The sequence below is a fragment of the Nesoenas mayeri genome, assembly GCF_963082525.1.
Source record: "Nesoenas mayeri genome assembly, chromosome: 1".
NCBI classification, from domain to species: Eukaryota; Metazoa; Chordata; class Aves; order Columbiformes; family Columbidae; genus Nesoenas; species Nesoenas mayeri.
In genome coordinates, this window is record NC_137541.1 from 65,219,353 (window position 1) to 65,233,427 (window position 14,075).

The 14,075-nt window shown below is 38.3% G+C and overlaps 1 protein-coding gene across 1 annotated transcript in view; it reads right to left on the reverse strand.

The window, feature by feature from the left end:
- The window catches only part of ERC1 (ELKS/RAB6-interacting/CAST family member 1), a gene marked incomplete at its 3' end in the record, with an annotated part of 287,360 nt that overhangs the window by 15,561 nt on the left and 257,724 nt on the right, over window positions 1-14,075 (reverse strand). Inside the window, exon 17 of the mRNA XM_080356661.1 lies at window positions 13,446-13,547. Within this exon, the coding sequence (XP_080212787.1) occupies window positions 13,446-13,547 (102 nt within the window). The remainder of the gene's footprint in view (window positions 1-13,445; window positions 13,548-14,075) is intronic.

Consider the following 14,075-nt stretch of genomic DNA (forward strand, 5'->3'; position numbering starts at 1 on the left):
AAGAAAAGGTACTTGTAACTGAATGTGGTTGGAGAGACCTATCTAAATGTACGGCCACTTTAACTGTGAAAGATGAATACACCTTCCATACAGAGACTGCGGTGTCTAAAAGTTTGTCTGAGCAGTGTCTAATGTAAATATGCACAAACACGTAGGTGGTTATGTGAAAAAGAAAACCAGTGAATGGGTGCTGTAAGTGCAGCAGTGTCGATCCAAGACAAATGCAATATTGACTATCCATAGACATCTGTGGAATGAAATATGGTTTTAATCAGTGTGTAACAGGACTCATTCACCACAACCACCAGCTTTAAATTACGAGTTCTCCAGGCAGAAGGGCTATTGACCTGGTCACCTTTCTCCCTGCAAATATTCCCTTCTTCTCTGAAGGAAGCAACTACTTTTCTTTTGCAGAACCAAGTAATTAACTTCACTTATTAATAGCTAATTTCACCTTCTAAATTTCTACTTAACAATTAATCTGCAGCTCCCATTTTGAAGAAAGTCTAATATGCACCCCTAAAAGCTTGCCTGTTTTTTTCCAGCTACATCAGTTGCTCTTGTAAAAGTTCTCTCCTTACACAACTTGCCTTCCTCATCAGAATCTTGCATTAACATGCATGTTGATCGTGGGTCAACAGCAGTAATATTTTTCTTACAGATAAATGCCTATGATTTCTCTGAGGAAGCAAATAAAAGGAGAAAACAGCATCTTCTTGACACAGCAATGCCAATACCAAGTGCCATAGATACACTTGGCACTGGCGTGACCACTGCCATACTCCACTATTAGCTTCACTACCTTGCTTGCACATATGCTGCATGTATATACTCACTATAGAACATGAAAAGGCAGAGTAATGCAGATAAGTGGTCTTCATTTTGCAATCAAATAATTCAGTAGATTTTTCTCAACTTACCCATAGCACTTTAAATATTTGAGAAAAATCCTTGGAAGAACAGCTACAAGAAGAATAAAATAAAATAGATTCGACAAGTAATCTTGGGGACAAAGTAAATAGCAGGAGGTCAACATTTCTTTTTTATTTACTTATTTTTAATATCAAAAGTGTTAAAAAGAAGTGCAGACTGAATGAATCTGAAAGTTTCCAAGGAATTAACTTATTTGAGAAATGGGCTAACTTGACAGCCTGCTCTAAGGACCTTGACTGTTCTTTGTAGATCCTGCAAAGGCACAAAAAAATAAGGAATTTTGAAAAAATAAAACCAAAACCCCAAACACCACCAAAGATCCACTCAAACCTTCAGACTTGGCATAGCAAATATGCTTGGAAAACCACTTAAATTGAGGTAGCCCTTTATCTCCTATCAATCACATTTTTCATGTGAGTGTAGGAAATTAGTTTCTAACTTTGTTACATACAGATGCAACCATGCTACCCAACCAAACCCACTTCCCAAACCGCCATTACACAGGAGAAGATGGGCTCAAAGTCTGGGTAAATATATATGTTAAAAAGACATTATTCCAAGGAGGACCTGACAAATCTAACACAAGATGGAATGGATCATATTGAGTCCTGCAATGTCTCCCTGTATCTGGGTTTTATTATAGATATTAACAGACAAGAAAATTTTGCCTACATAGCAAAATATCTTACACTGGAAGATATGGAAATAAACTAAGATACCAAATGATATAGGCTGGAAGTGTTTGCATGGCAAATTGAATTATGCCTTCTTGCTCAGACCATTTGTGTTTGTTTGGCAACAAACGCAAGGGTTCGACTATAATCATCTTGTAACCATTGAATGCAATGGAGTTTTATGAGGCATGAATTTGGCTCAGAAAGTGCAAAGCTTTCCCAGATTCAGAATAATTTATCACTGATGTCTTCCCTTCATTATTTTAAATGGAAACAGAAGAAAGTTCTCAAAAAGACGCAGCCTGACCTCAGTTCAGTTCAGCTCAGTTCACTGCTGCACAGAGATACTTGGTTTCTTCAGAGGACCACAACACAAAAGCTCAGGGACAGGCTTCATTTCTTTAAGATTTGTTTTAAAGAGAAAAAAATGGATTTAAATCTAACCTTCATAATTTTCTCCTCATAAACCAAACCAAACCAAACCAACACGTGTGAGGAGCTGAAAGAGATTCTGGCTATTTTGACAGAGCTGTCTTACTCAGTTCATTTCTGACAGAATCAATTAGGAAATAATTTTTATATGGCAAATTATTTTTGAAATTTTTATACACCACGAGCAAATCCCATGGATTAATGATTTCCAGAGCTCACTCTCTTCACCTTGGGAAAAATCCAGACCAGAAAAAAGCACTGAGAAGACACAAAACAGGGAAAGTAGTTTTGTCATTAGTTCCCTCTGTCTAAATAAAATCTTTTCCCCTTAATGTAGGTGAGGCGAATAATTGCAGTGGGTTGGTAGGATTCCTAAAGCATGGAAAATGAATGAGTAGTTAAAAATTATTTTTAAACATAACAGATCCAGAAGTGCTTTTTCATGAGACTGGCAAATTTTGCTTACATGGGCTGTGGAGCAAGAGCTTGTGGGGAACCATGTGCGGAATAGCGGGACTACTGTAGATCAGAAGTGGAATCCACTGGTGGGATGTGAGAAGGTCACAACTGGACCACAGGGCAACACGAACGTTCAGGAATGAGGCACCTTGGCACAACTGAAGGGGATGTCTACATATAGTTTGAATTTTACCTCTTATGTCAATCCTGGACCTTCAAAAGGAAAAGCATTTGCCCAAACTCTAACCCCTAAGTATAACCAATTGTACTATGAACATCTTGCATCTCTTCGTCTGTAACAGCCCATATGCCTCTTTCTTAGTCAAGGCAAAGGAAAGAAATCTGCAAGATGAGATCAGGACATACAAATTGAAATGCTGCTTTTTTTCTCTATGTTTTCTTTTTGTCCTGAAGTTTTTTTGGGAATTCAGAAACCTAGCAACTTAGTTCTGGAGCAGAACAAGATGGACAAAGTAGGGTGAGATCTACAGAGGACATAAAATCTTCCATTTCAGTATATTAAAATGTCCCTTGTTTGACAATTTTGTTCCTGTAAATGGTGTTAGTTATCAGGTTAAAACTTTGAATAATAAATTAAATTACAGAAAGCTGTGAAACTAGGTAGTCGGACTTTTGATATTGACAACTAGAATATCATGAAGAAAAAAAAGTATTCCCACAGCAAGTGAAAATAGTTTAACAACTGTTTGCAGCTTGTACGTGACACTGTGGATTTAAATAGCATCCTCCTGATCAAACTTTTGTAGGTGTAATTAGGCAAGTTTTGATTTCACAGAATCCATTAGGTTTTATGCTGATTCTTCCTCTACAACAACACAGCAGCTTGAGAATAAGTAACAACAACCTGTCCGCATTTTTAATCCACTCAAGCTTTCTAGCACTTGTTATCTATGTAACAGTGAACAAGAAAACACCCACATTTCTCGCTGTACTGTATTTTGTCTATTGCTTTTTCCTGTTACAAAGGATAAAAGAAAACAGTGGCAAATATGCTTTTGTTTGAAAGCGGAACACTGTAGCACATACACTGGGAGAGCGCATCCCTGGGAACGCTTTTGTATCAGTGGCTGCATTCTTCTGTCTCCCTGCTGTCTGTTCTATTGCTAATGGAAAACAGAAGGTATTCCTTAAGTAGTCTACCAGAGAACATAATCAGTGCTTTTCCTGTTCAGGTGAACTATAACCTCCCTGTCCACAGGTGATATGAATCTTTGTCTCGTCCTCCTCTAACACTGGGTCTTCATTCTGCTGTTCCAGCTCTCTACCTGCTGCACGACACTTTCAAAGTAAAGCCACATGAAGCCACCAAATGTCTGGCTTATGCATCATCAGGAATTCTTTTTAGGGGTGTTTGCTCTACATTCAAATGCAAAATTCCATTAATAAATACACCTATTTATACAAATATACCTACAGTAATTTTTATCTTTATGTTGCATTAAACAATCAGCCATAGTTGGATTGCCTGTGGTGAGCCTACTATGAGTTGGAACCGTAAATCCTGGCACCTCCATCAGTAATTATGAGCTTTACCAGCCAGGAAAATATAGCGTCTAGATTGGCTGCAAGCCCTTATCAGTTTTTATTTTAGTCATATTTCTCTTGAGCTTATTTTCATAGTTAATATGCTGGAAAGCAGGCTTGGGCTTGATTCTTTCTCTGATATTGTTCATCATTCCCCTATTTCAGTTTCTTTCCTCCTAACTGACTCCTACAAGGTGCTGGCAGCAACACCCCCAGCTTGGCTTCAGCTGTTCCTCTTGTGTCTCCATCCTGTCTATGAGCGCCAGGGCTCAGCTCCCCTCTCCTTTATGTCACCAACAGTGTATGCATAGTTTGCAGAAGCTTCTAGGGTGTGGAGGAGCGCTATAAGAAATACATATGGCAGAGTAACTGGGAGATATTACAGACTATAACACGTACTATAAGCAACAACACTCCTGGAAGTCGCCACAAACAAAAATGTTTGAGTACAGAATTCCTACTTGCTACAAAGACCAAGCCACTCATAGAAGATCATATTCAGCTGCAAATCAGAAAAGAAAATAAGACACAGACCTGGAATAATCTCATTTGATAGAAATGAATGATGGCCTTTTTGCAATTGTTTTGCTGAAAAGCACAAATTTCTACAAAAAGAAACCAGCCATCTGGTTTGAATGTTTTAGAATATAAGTATCTACTTGTGTTCTTCTTTGATCTGTAAGAATAATAGGAAGACAGTGATACAATCCAGTTACACCTCTGTTGTGAGTGCTTAATTCATCCCAGAGCTGCAGATTACAAAATTCCATCTGGAAATCTTAGTCTTATCACTCTGGGATCAGAAAGAAGATGAACAGTGTATCAAGATCAGTTCTTTTGTGCTCATAAATACAGCATTCTTGGTGAGAGAATCTATTACTCAAGTATAAAATAGTTATTAAAATAGCAAAATAACAGTTTTGTTTTGTCTTTTCTTAAAAGAAAAACCCAAAACACACAAACAAGCTAGCAAAAGAATTGTTCCCAGGAACAGGGAAAAGACCAGAAGCAGAAGTTGACATATTTCAAGGACAGCATTCTTCTCTAGGCTGGCCCATTCCAGCCTAGCAGTACCGACTGGGTAGGAGATTACATGCCAGTATGGGTATAGAATAAGAGAGAAAGTGGAAAGGCATGGTTTCCAAATGGGAATGGTAGAAGATTAATCATGAAACAAAATATTAAGCATTACTTAAGTTGTTCACTCCACCATAACAAGATAGTTACACTAAAGTGAGGTCACTACAAAATGCTCTCCATTTTTCAGAGTTATAACAGTCAAAGGACATTCTCTGAAAAAAGGCAAACCTTGAAGAAGCTTGGAAATAATAGATAATTGTATGAGAGCTAAACCAGGATTTGGAGCTGTACTTCCTCAGAGCAGCAGTTGTCAGTCCTTCAACTATTTGTGTCTCCTTGCCTGACTTGACAGCACAGGAAACTTCCAGTTTCACAATTAATGATGACGCCCACATAAGCAGGGCTCCAGAAAAGCAGGGATGGAAAGCAGGTCCTGTGATTAATCGGGAAAACTGTATTCAAAGTGCTGCCCTCGTAACAATTAATTAGTTACGTCACCGTATTTGAGTGCATCACGTTAAGGTTCTTACTAAAGGGTTGCCCATCTGGTAAGTGGGAGTGAGGAGCCCTGGCTGTCACCAGTATGACAAAACAAATCTGGCATCTTATCTCTCTGCCAGGCCAAGTGATAAAGTTTCAGTAAAGTGTGATTTTTTCATGTAGCTACCTTCAAATTTTGCACAGGATATGTCTCTAAGGCAAGCACAAGACACATTCTTTCTGAATGAAGAACTGTAATGGACATATTATAACAGATTATTATACACTACACAACTAGTTTGGAGATTTTTAGAGAGGGGAAGAAATGACCCTTCAGAGGACAAAAGATGACAATTAAGAAAAGGCAGTGGTCTACAGACCTTTGCTCAGCATGCTGGAATGGCAGCTCCTTGAAATGTTTAACATATGGGCTATTTTCCCTTTTTTTGGGAAGGAATAGGATCTTGGAAGGAAAAATAAGAAGTATTAATAAATTGAGTCGAATATAAATCTAACATAATTGTGGGAACAAATTCAAAATGTGGTATTAGAATCACCATCATATCACTGTAACAACACTACTTTAGAATATTGTGTAATAATATGATGTAGCATTTATATAGTTCTTTTCCCAAGTAGAAGTTTCCACTTTACAAAAACTTCAGCTCATTTTACAATTACAGAATTTGAGACAGGGAGAAAGAGAACAAGTGAGTGGCCAGAGATGATGCCAGGAAAGAATTTATTTTCTGAATCATGGTCCAGTCTGTGTCCAGTAAATTACACTGTAACACAAGTCAGACACAAAAACTCGGTGTTTTTGACCATTCTGTATGATTGAACAATTAAAAAAGATCACTTTAAAATGAAATTTATTTAAAAGGCTTGCGAGGTCACAGTGTAATAAGTGACAATACTGAAACCTAAAAGAAGAGTGGCAGTAGGATGAGCAGCTCTCTACATGCTGCAAGCATAAAATGTGTCTCGTGGAGAGAAAGATCATATTTATGCAGTGAATGAATGCCTGGGTAATCATTTGAAAATGGAACTTGCCATGAATAGAATATTTAGTTTGCTAAAAGAAATCAGTATATTAATCCAAGCACCAAATAATGTAGAAAAAAAATATTCTCAAACTTATCAAAGTATAGACATTTTAAGTTCTGTAGTGATCTCAATGAAAAGTTCATGGATTTGACAGCTGTGGCAAAGATTAAATAAAGTCCTGAGATGTCCTGCCCTCAATGTCATTGTTTCTATCCCTCTTACTCTACCATCATAGTAGTCACATTTCTTCAGTGTTGCGTCTTGCCCACTTCTGCAGCTTTCCTCTAAATCTGTTTGAACAGCTAAGTCTGCTGGCTGACAGGGTGTCCATTCGTCGTGCATGTCCCTTCAGCTGTAAAATGGAATAATAAATACCCCTTCCAAAACAAAAAAGAAATTGTGAACACTCATTCTGGGCCTTCCTAGGGGTGAGACAAAATTGCTCTGCAGATACAAGTTAGAAACACATGGCTTATAACCTTGAGCATTCAGTTGGCTTTTGCATACATCTACTAGTATCAAGTTCTCTGTGAGATTTAACTGTTACTATCGTTCCTACTGCAATTCTGTTTAATACCTTTGTCCTAATAAATGTAATACAGAAATGTCACTCAAGCTCCATTACACTTTAATAATAAAAAATGGCTAGTTTTGCAAACAATATCACAGAATCACAGAATGTTAGCGATTGGAAGGGACCTCAAAAGATCATCTAGTCCAATCCCCCTGCTGGAGCAGGAACACTTAGATGAGGTTACACAGGAAGGTGTCCAGGCAGGTTCTGAATGTCTCCAGAGAAGGAGACTCCACAACCCCCCTGGGCAGCCTGTTCCAGTGCTCTGGCACCCTCACTGAGAAGAAGTTTCTTCTCAAATTTAAGTGGAACCTCTTTTGTTCCAGTTTGAACCCATTACCCCTTGTCCTATCATTGGTTGTCACCGAGAAGAGCCTGGCTCCATCCTCGTGACACTCACCTTTTATATATCTGTAAACATGAATGAGGTTACCCCTCAGTCTCCTCTTCTCCAAGCTAAAGAGACCCAGCTCCCTCAGCCATTCCTCATAAGGGAGATGCTCCACTCCCTTAATCATCTTCGTTGCCCTGCACTGGACTCTCTCCAGCAGTTCTCTATCCTTCTTGAACTGAGGGGCCCATATATTCATTGAAGATGTCCTTTAGAATATCATGAGCTCTTGATTAAAAACTATAGTTAAAAAATCCAAACTGAATTCATTAAACAGCCTTCACATTGATGACTTCCCCTTTATTTCCGTTCTCAGGTTTAGAAGACCCTTGTCTGTAGAAAAACTATGGGCAAAGTCAAATTACAACATTAGAAGTGTTGCCTTTGGTACACAATGCATACTTGTAATCTGGTGATGTTGCAAATCATTATTTATCCTGGTCCTGATACAGAGTCTATGAAATTTCCTTGAAGTGACTGTTTTTCAGTTTTTAAAAATGATTCAAATATTTTCCTGTTATGACTTATCCACTCTTTCAATTACAGACATCACCTCTGAAATCTTAAGAGAGGTGTTAAATTATGCTAGTGTCTTCAGCATTAAACTCACAATACTTATTGCTTCTGCGTTAAAACATGTCAAGCTCAAGTATTAAAGAAAAATGTCGTGAATAAGAGGCTTTTACTCTTGCCATATTTTTACGGTAACAGGAATTTGCCAATGCTTTCATCATCTTGAAAGATCCCCATTTTTAGGCACTCCAGTTCAATGCTAGCTCTCTGACTGTTCCACTGTTACTCTAATAAGCATAAAATTAATTTTCAGGTTTTGTTCCTGGAACTCAAGCACAGCAAAACCAAATGTTTTGCTCCTTAGCAGGCATATCCTTGACATCAGGATTTGCTGGCAACCATTAACAGAAAATGCTTCCACAGAATGCATTCAAAGAGCTTGTATAGTGACAGCACCTACTAGGCTCCAAGTACTACTGCAAGCCAGAGCCATGGAAGATGGGAAGAAAAATGCTCTACAACAGCACACGTACTTAAAACCACACATATAGTATGCATAAATCATATAGAAGGATAAATCTCTGAGTTCTCAGAGTTTCAATTTGGCCCTTCCTCCATTCTTGCCCTTGGCACTTTTATTCTATTCTCGCTTTTCTGTGTGTCCTTTAATTTGATAGTCTCTAACTCTTCCAGCAGTTTTTTTGTGCTCCTGTGCCCACTACACCCATTCAACAAGAGCAGTCCTCCTCATTTCTGATGGGCAGAGGTGACACAAGCAGATTTCTGAACAATACACACCCTTTCTCACACCACAAGTAGCACTGCTGTTCTTCACAAGAAAACTAGATGAGCTGACCAGCTTGGGAAGTTTACATATGGAAGCTTTGCTTCTTCCTTCCCCCATAGAGCACATACATGGTATATATTTACAAGAATATGCAGACACGTCCACACATATCCTTTCATATGCATTAGATATCATAAAGTGTAAGTTCATACTATTTTTTATAAAAGTGAATTATGACTAATAAAGCCATTGGTCAGACCATTTTAGCATTTTAGAAAGACAAAGGGGCATCCTCTGAGAGAGCACATTGGGATACACTTGGATATAGTGGACGATGATAGAGCTCCATCTGGGGAATAAAGAGAATCACAGGAAATTCAGACTGCAAGGAAACGAGCCTAGAGAAAAAGGCTAGGAAAGGCTATTTCAGGATGAAAGACGGTATTTACATTGAACTGTAAGCTGTAATGTAAACTACTGTTCTCTGAAACTACAGGAAGGGCGCATATGTTTAGAAACGAGGCTCCATTTCAGGGGAGCTATATCTGATAATGCTGTTATGTACAGAACTGGTATAATTAAATATTAAATTCAGTCAGTTCCAGAATGCTGGAGGAGAAAAGCCTTAAATCCCAAAACATAAAAATAAAATAACGTAGTTTGCTGTTGTACATATCTTGATGGTCTCCATTTTATCGTCAGTATTGACCAGAGGTGACTACATCCTCAGACCTAAAGGAACTTTCAAAACCAAAGTTATCGCCAAGTCCTATGCTCTTAGCCACTTAATCATTGTAATACATACACTGAATTTAACCCATGCAGGTAAGGGACTCTGTGACTTACAGCATCTTCACCTTTAGAAAGAGGATAAGGACTTTTTCTTTGGAATGTATATGGAATATCATGGTAAAGACATGTATTTGTTGGGAATAACTGGCTTGGGAGGCATCAATCACCTTTTTATTTTCCCTGTTGATGTATGCAATCTTGAGGCTGTCATGTTTCTCAGATGAGATGCATGTAAGGCAAGGATGCTGGATGCCTCATTACTTTGACTAGGATGTTCTGTAACATGCTTTGCCGAGGTGAATGTGTCCATTACAAAGTGGAGAGATATGCTGTACTTAATGTGAACCACCCATTAATTCAGTAAACTAAGAGAGATCATGCTCTTAGCACGGTTGGGAAAGGGAAAGAGAAGTATCTTTCTGTAAGTGTTTTCTATGCAGCCTCCATGTTTGGTCCCGAACAAAAATCAGAATTATTCCTACCTTCATAGTGAGCATCTTCTTCCTTTTCATCATTTACTTACCTGGTCTTTCCTGTTTAATTGCTGTGCTTCAGCAGATCTTTACAAGCATTATCTCTAAAACTTTTAACATCATATACTAACACACAACCATTGCAAGAGCAGTGATTCAAAAAGAATGTGAAATCAGCAGTGAGTGTAAATGAATAAAGCACTTTAGCATTTTTTTCCACTAAAGAGATTTTCTCAGTTCAAACCCCAAGGCATGAAATTCAAGTTTGACACTGCCACAGTTGGATTAAATTTTTCAGATGGTTGACTTGAAAAGAGCGATCTGATCTATTCAGTCAGATGGACATGTAAGTCTGCAGTTAATTGAGCACATGCAAAGAGATGAGAGAGTAGCTTATTCTTTCATGAATGTTTTACAAATCTGATATAAAATAATAATTTTCAGAAAGGCAAGGGTCTAAAATTTCCATGGAAATTTTCAGAAGAGTTTTCTTTCAAATAACTGATATGGAAAACTGAAATTCTGAGAAAATCTGTGCAGAAACTCACATGAAATATTTTTTCTGAAAAGAGTAAGTGAAGAAAGAAAAAGTTTAATATAAGTTTTTAAAATATTGTCATTGCATCTCAATCCTTTAAAATAGTTTAAGTACTTCAAAGAAAATTATTCTGCTTTGAAACTGATACTAGAAGGCATAAATGAATCCTATGTACTGTATGTAGCCTAATAATTGATATTTGACTTTTGCAGCTCTATATCAAGGCTCCTGGTCAGTAAAGGATGTTTTCTTCTTTGCTAGAGAACAGGCATGAGGAGAAGGGCTCTGTCCTGTGTATTGCCTTCTCTTCTGGAAATGGGGGTTGTCATGGAGACAATTTGATGGCAGAAAATAGAATATTGTGGATTCAGACATAGAGAAACAAAATGTTCTTTAAGTGACAAATAGCTACCAATTTCTCTCCCATTGTTTCGAGAGAACAAGGGAGATGGGAGAGGGGAATGTTCAAGGGTACACTTCTCTTTGTCTTCAAATTGCCAGAAAATTTATATTCCTAGTCCATATCAAGAATCATCTGTTCTGAGCTGATAAATATCTGTGACTAGTTAGGTCAGCATCCATGGCAGCAATCTCAACAGCAGATCTCAACATGCTTAAAGCCTTCAGGAGGAACTTTATCTTCAGGAGGAACATTATCTCTGAGCGAATTCTTTACTAACCAGAATCGAAAAAGCATACATAGAGTTGGCTACAGTGCAAACTACTTTGAAAAAGAATCTGACTGAAAACATTTCCTCCATGAAGTCAATGATAAATGATACGAGAGACATTTCCTGCTCTCTCATACACATTAAGAGTTTGCTTTGCAGAGAAACTCAATTACATGCCCTGGAAAGTTCTCCCCACAACATCGTGAAACAATGACATGATGATTAGGAGAAGAAAATCACAAACTACACACAAAACACATGAGAAACACCCTCATGCAGAGACTACGCAAGCAAGGGGGAAGGAGCACAACCGGGTTTCACAAAGCACAAGGGAGCGAGACGTGAGAGTGACTGTTGGAAACTTTTCTATTGGCAAGAAAAGTTGATTCTCACCGTTCTGAACAAAATGGCTGAACTAAGAGCATCTGACTGGTTATGCCCAAATACCCTCCTCCTCATCCTAGCAGCGCAGAGGTGGCAATGGGAGAAAAGCCCCCGAGCAGCATGGGAATGAAATAAAGAGTTGGTTAGTATTTAAAGCAGGTATGCAAGTACAAATAGTAGTACAAAGTGTTTAATTCCGTATACAATACTCTCAGCCACTTTGATGTACAGCTTGCTTTGCTTTCTTGTAGGTTTTGTCGGTTTTTAAAACACCCCTATGTCAATGGAAAGTGCAATCAGACACCCCTCAGTCCCCAATGGCTCTCCCCTGCAAGGTCTTTGCAAGAATTTCCTTAAATGTTTAAATGCTATCATCTTTTCTTTACATCTTATCGCTTCATTTAATCCATGAATGCTATGCTGCATTCATTTGCAAGCATGTACTACAGTTACACTCTGGAAATGGCTTCATTTCATTATAGACTCACCGTGCAGAAACAACAGATATTCTAAGATTTCCTCAAAATTAAGGTTAGGCAAGACATTTAATTTGCAGTGTTTACACTCTCTGAAAGAAGGTAAGACCAACATTTTCCAAAAACATTGCAGAAAATTCAAGCCAGTCAATCTACAGTTCTTTATTTATCATCTGGAAGAGGTTATTACAACAAGAAGCAATAGGAAGTTGCTCTGATAATAGGAAATACTCTGCTTTGCAAATATGCCTCACTGCCTTCTGTTATAGACATGGAAAGAGATTTTCAAAGATGTATTTTTGCAAGGTGAATATGTAATTGTTTTTTTGCCCTTTTCCTCCTGTACCTTACTCATAATTTCTGCATGGCACTAGGTTGGCACTTAAAGGTCTAGATCAAGATGCCTTCCTTCAAATCTCAACAATTTCTAGATGAGCCAGAGGGCAAAGAGGAGTGCCAAACATTCCTTCACTTTGTCAAGGCTGTGATTAATGATTGCTAATATTTTAATTAAACTGGAATGGATGAGATTACAACATGGGATATGCAATTATGTTGGCATTTTCTGTGCTACCCATGGGATAGGCAATCTCCCTGATAGTTATCAAGCACACGGCTGTGCTTTGTAAATGACACAGGAGGCTCCTCACTGCCTTGGAGATGGTAAATTGATTTTCCTTCAGTTCACGGCCCATTGAGTTTGTGAGGGAGCAGTCTGTGCTCATTTGGCACAGAAGCCGGGGTTTCCTCATGGGAAACAAAGGGAACTGCTCATATGCAATCCATAGATCAGAAAGCTGATCCTGGCGCATGATTTCCTGCTACTGAAGACAAGAAACAGCCCTGGACGCTCCAAACACTCAAGCAGTAAGCCCGAGTTACTGGAGTCTGCATATGCCAGACAGGACTCCAGTCCTGCACTTTAAGAAACATTTCTTTTTTCTCTTTCATTGTCTGGCTCCTCTTCTCCACCCACTTAATAACAGCTTGGTACTGGGAACTGTTTGTTCGCATTTCAGGAGTTTTCAAGGAAGCCGACACAACAGCAACATCCATTTCTGGTTTATAACTGCACTCTGGAATGCTATTTTTGTTCCAAGGTACTGCAAGCATGTCAGGGAAAATTACATACTACTTAAAATAATCAGCCCCCATGGTAAAAATTACTTCAAAAGCAAAACAGAGAGACACATTACCTGGTCAGGGGAGGGCTTGTGGTTGGTTTGGTTGGAATGGGAAGAGGATTTGAGGTGGTCATCCTCATAGTTGTCAGCCATCAGCTTCATACGGTTCTGAGTCTATTAAAAAAAACCCCAAACAACAATCTCAGTCTACTTTCTAATGATTATAGGGACTAAAGGGAATAGGGTGCTTACACTATCCTGTATATCCAAAATTCATACATAGAAAAATTAAGACATGCATTAAACAATAGTAGGTATTACATTAGAAAACTGGTAAAAACTGGGAGACATCTTCCAACTACTTCACTTTGAAGCTAAATTAGTTTTGCAGTTAAGTGTGTCATCTGACTTGTACCTAACTCAACCTTGTGCTGTACACATGTGTACAGAGAAACTAATTTCTTCTTATAGAACCTTGGCATTAAGGTTGAAACACCAATTTGGAGAACAATTAAATGAAAACATCAGTTAGATGTGCTTAAGTCAGTTACAAACAAACAAGACGCCAAACCAACCAACCAAAGAAATCAATTTTTAACAAGAGCAAACAACCTGAAAATATGAATGTTGAACATAGCTTATTACTTAAGTCCACCCAGTTTCAATATGCAAATCAGTTTTCAGTTGAGGAGTAGGAAATTC